Source organism: Octopus bimaculoides, chromosome 25, assembly GCF_001194135.2.
Source record: "Octopus bimaculoides isolate UCB-OBI-ISO-001 chromosome 25, ASM119413v2, whole genome shotgun sequence".
NCBI lineage: Eukaryota > Metazoa > Mollusca > Cephalopoda > Octopoda > Octopodidae > Octopus > Octopus bimaculoides.
The window spans coordinates 1,041,277-1,044,742 of NC_069005.1; the positions used below are offsets into that span (position 1 = coordinate 1,041,277).

The 3,466-nt window shown below is 34.9% G+C and overlaps 1 protein-coding gene across 2 annotated transcripts in view; it reads right to left on the minus strand.

Annotated features, from left to right (window-relative positions):
- The window catches only part of LOC106876053 (OTU domain-containing protein 3), a 30,821-nt gene extending 29,489 nt beyond the window's left edge, over positions 1-1,332 (minus strand). Inside the window, exon 1 of one of the 2 annotated variants that reach the window (XM_014924451.2) lies at positions 1,021-1,331. In XM_014924451.2, coding sequence (XP_014779937.1) covers positions 1,021-1,073 — 53 coding nt within the window. In that variant the 5' untranslated portion in view covers positions 1,074-1,331. Of the gene's footprint in view, positions 1-1,020 lie in introns of both variants that reach the window. The other variant, XM_014924453.2, reaches the window with a different exon arrangement.
- Positions 1,333-3,466: the final 2,134 nt, after the last annotated feature.

Below are 3,466 nucleotides of genomic sequence, written 5' to 3' on the forward strand. Positions count from 1 at the left end.
ATATATATATATATATATATATATATATATATATATATATATATATATATACATGCATACACGCATATACATATATGACCAAAATATAATCGATCTGCAGTTTTAATAACAAAAAAAGTAGATACAGAATTTCAACAATATCGGTAACAATATTGGTACAAGCTAAAGAAATTAACAAGAGAGGATCACAACCGATGGAATTAACGACATAGATTAGTGTTACTGACACACACACACACACACACACATATATATATATCGGTCAATTGTCCAAAAGTCAGGAAAGAGAAGATCTGAGCGGTTGCACTTTACGTTGGCGAGTATTATATACAAGAATATACTAATCGACAATATAAAAGTGTGTGTGTGTATATAAATATATATATATGTGTGTGTGTGTGATCGATTCTGGAAACATGGAAATAATAATTCGACCTGTAAGATTTTTGAGGCAATGACAACTGTATTAATAGCGATATTTATATCACTTCTAATATGATAACAATATATATATATATATAGGTACCAGGCGAGATAAGGTAAACACTGAGAGAGTCAATTGAATTTGCTCAAGATTTAATATTAAAAAGTAACTTGGTCGTTCCAGAGCGAATTTGAACTCGAAATATGACGATACATATTGTTTAATTTCTAGCATAAACCTAAGAAACCTCAAGTTAGAAAATCTCAATAACAATAATGGTTTTACAATAGATGAATTAATAAGATTTAGGGTAACTGAAAGCAGTGGAGGGACTGATACGAATTCCCCTAACAAATAAACAACGTAATATTATGTTATTACTTGATTAGCAACATTGAAATATCCCATATATATATATATATATATATATATATATGCATAATTCATTCGCTAACAGTTTTAATTTGCTCACAGTCAAAAATAAAGCCAAGATGACATTAATGATAAGATAATTATCAAAGAAATAAGAGAAATAATAATAGTAATAATAATAACGGTGGTGGTGTTGGTGATAAGGCAAATATGAGTGAACTTACAAATAGATTGTTGATGTTGAAACAGGTAGACAGAAACACAGACAGGTAGACATACAAGAGTTGTAGAGGCTGTCATGTGAAAAGAAGGAACCATCTGCAGACCACTGGCTACATGGTTCATTTAGGGCGAGCGACAACACCACTAGGGTCGGGTGAAAGGGATTTAGGGTTTGGCTTCAATAATTTTTTTTTCAAACGAAGCGGTCAGTATCTCTGATGGTGAAGAAGAAGAAGAGGCTGAAGCTGCTGCTGTCTTCCTCTCTTGACTCTCTTATTTGTTTTCTCCAACAACAACAACAACACTGAAATCATATGATCGGCTCCAACTTCCGTTTCCGGTACATGTGTCGAGACTGAAATGGACGATTGTTGTTTGAGCGAGCAAAGAGACTTTAAAAGACGAATGCTTTTACGGTTCAAATTAGTCTTAATCCGGTCCTATATATACACAGCCACTTCATGGCTTCCCGATCTCCCTCATCGTCTTCGGACAACGAATAACTTACCATTCATTATCATCCTATTTTAGGCATTTGTGCTTATTTCATTGTTGGGTTAACTTCAGGGGTTTCACTATATTTTTTAAAATTTGGATGATTACTCTGTTTTGATTTATTTGAATATTTTTCAATTAAGAATTTTACCTTTGTTAATTGACGAATACCTTAACGTAACTCCAATTAGTTCGATACCTTATTGCTTTGCTGTTCTGTGTTCGAATTTCGCCGTGGGTCAACCTAACTAATCTTATCTTTGGTAAATTTGCCGACACAAATTACTTTATTAAAATCAAAAACAGCGAAGCTCCAGCTCTTAGAATAATAACGAAATAAGCATAAATACCTACACATATAAGATCCTATTAAAAAAACCAACTTCTATTTAGGAGCTCGGAAGCTCAGCCAAAAGGCTAATTTGAGTTTTGGGACTGTCAAAGCGAGGATATTTGGGACGGGGAAGTTTACTGTTTTCATTCATCCTGCTTCATCGCTCGGCTTTGGTGGGTTTCATTGTGTGTTGGGAAACAGTGCTTGTAAATACTTTAAAGAAACCCATACATCGCTCACAGACATTATTGAGTGAGGAAACAATTTTTTTAAAAAATAAATCAATACAGGTGCCCGACCGGCCGCTCTCAGTTTTTGCTGGTCGCGGTCGAGAGCTCAGATGTTCTCGGACCCTACACTGTCTACTTTCTGTGCTGCCTATTTTTTGGACTGCCATGTTGGCTTGGCGATAACTATTAATATCCAGTACCGCTGCCGTAGTCTCCTTTAGAGAGCCTGAGAAATATTAATATATATTTCTACTTGGCCTTTCATTTTTCATTTGTTTTAGTCATTGGACTGTGGCCATGCTGGGGCACTACCTTCAAGAGTTTTAATCAAATGAATTAACCCCAGTACTTATTCTGTCCGTTTTGCTGAAGTGAACAAATGAACCCTGTTTGTCAAACAGTGGTAGGGGACAAACACACATACATATATATTGGCTCATCCCGTAAATAATATGGTTTTTTATACTTCTTTTATTTTTCAAAATTAAGATAAACCAAGTTCTTTTTTAATCTAAAATATACTTTCCTTCCTTTTCTACAATGTTCTTCCATCTGTCTGGTAGACATGCAAGGCCCTTCTTCCAGAATTCACTTGTCCGTGATGAAAAATAACACCAACAACAACAAACACTACTTGTAACAACTTTTTGTAAAGTGTTGAGGTAAATAAACACACAGAAACATGCACATACACAGGTAGATTGTGAGAAAGAAACAGATTGATAGAGATAGACAGACAGACAGATAGATGTACAGGTAGATAGATAGATACACAGGCAGATTGTGTCAGTTTTCTTTAAGCCTCCATCTACAAAATTTTCATCAACTTGGGGTTATGATAGAAGACACATACCAAAAGTGCTGCAGAGTGGAACTGAACCTGTCCACTGTGCAGAACCTTCAGCAATTGCCAAACCAAGAATAATTTGGGTTTAAAAACTAAATGTAAAAGAAATAGGAATGAATTTTTTAAAAATAACACTTATGCATACGTAATTTTGATATAAATAATTTTATTAACAATAAGAATTTATAAATAATTGGGGGGAGGGTTCTTATTTTTAAACAGAGGAGGAATGGACTTTGCAAGCCATAATGAAGGCAATCCATATTAGGAAAGCAGAGAATTCGAATAAAAACTGATGCAAAGTTGAGGAGATTCTTTCGGCCCAACTGTTGACCTTTCTTGTGTTTGTGGCATGATTGAATATATTGGGTGCCTGCAATGAGAGGTTGACGAGCTGAATGGCATCCAGCCATAAAAAATAAAATATATTACAACCAGAAGGATTGGTAGTTTCTCACTGTTGCAGTTGGGATTTGGTGATGAAGGACAACAGCAACAGCAACAACAAGTGATGAAATATTGAATGGTTAGCATGGGAGGGA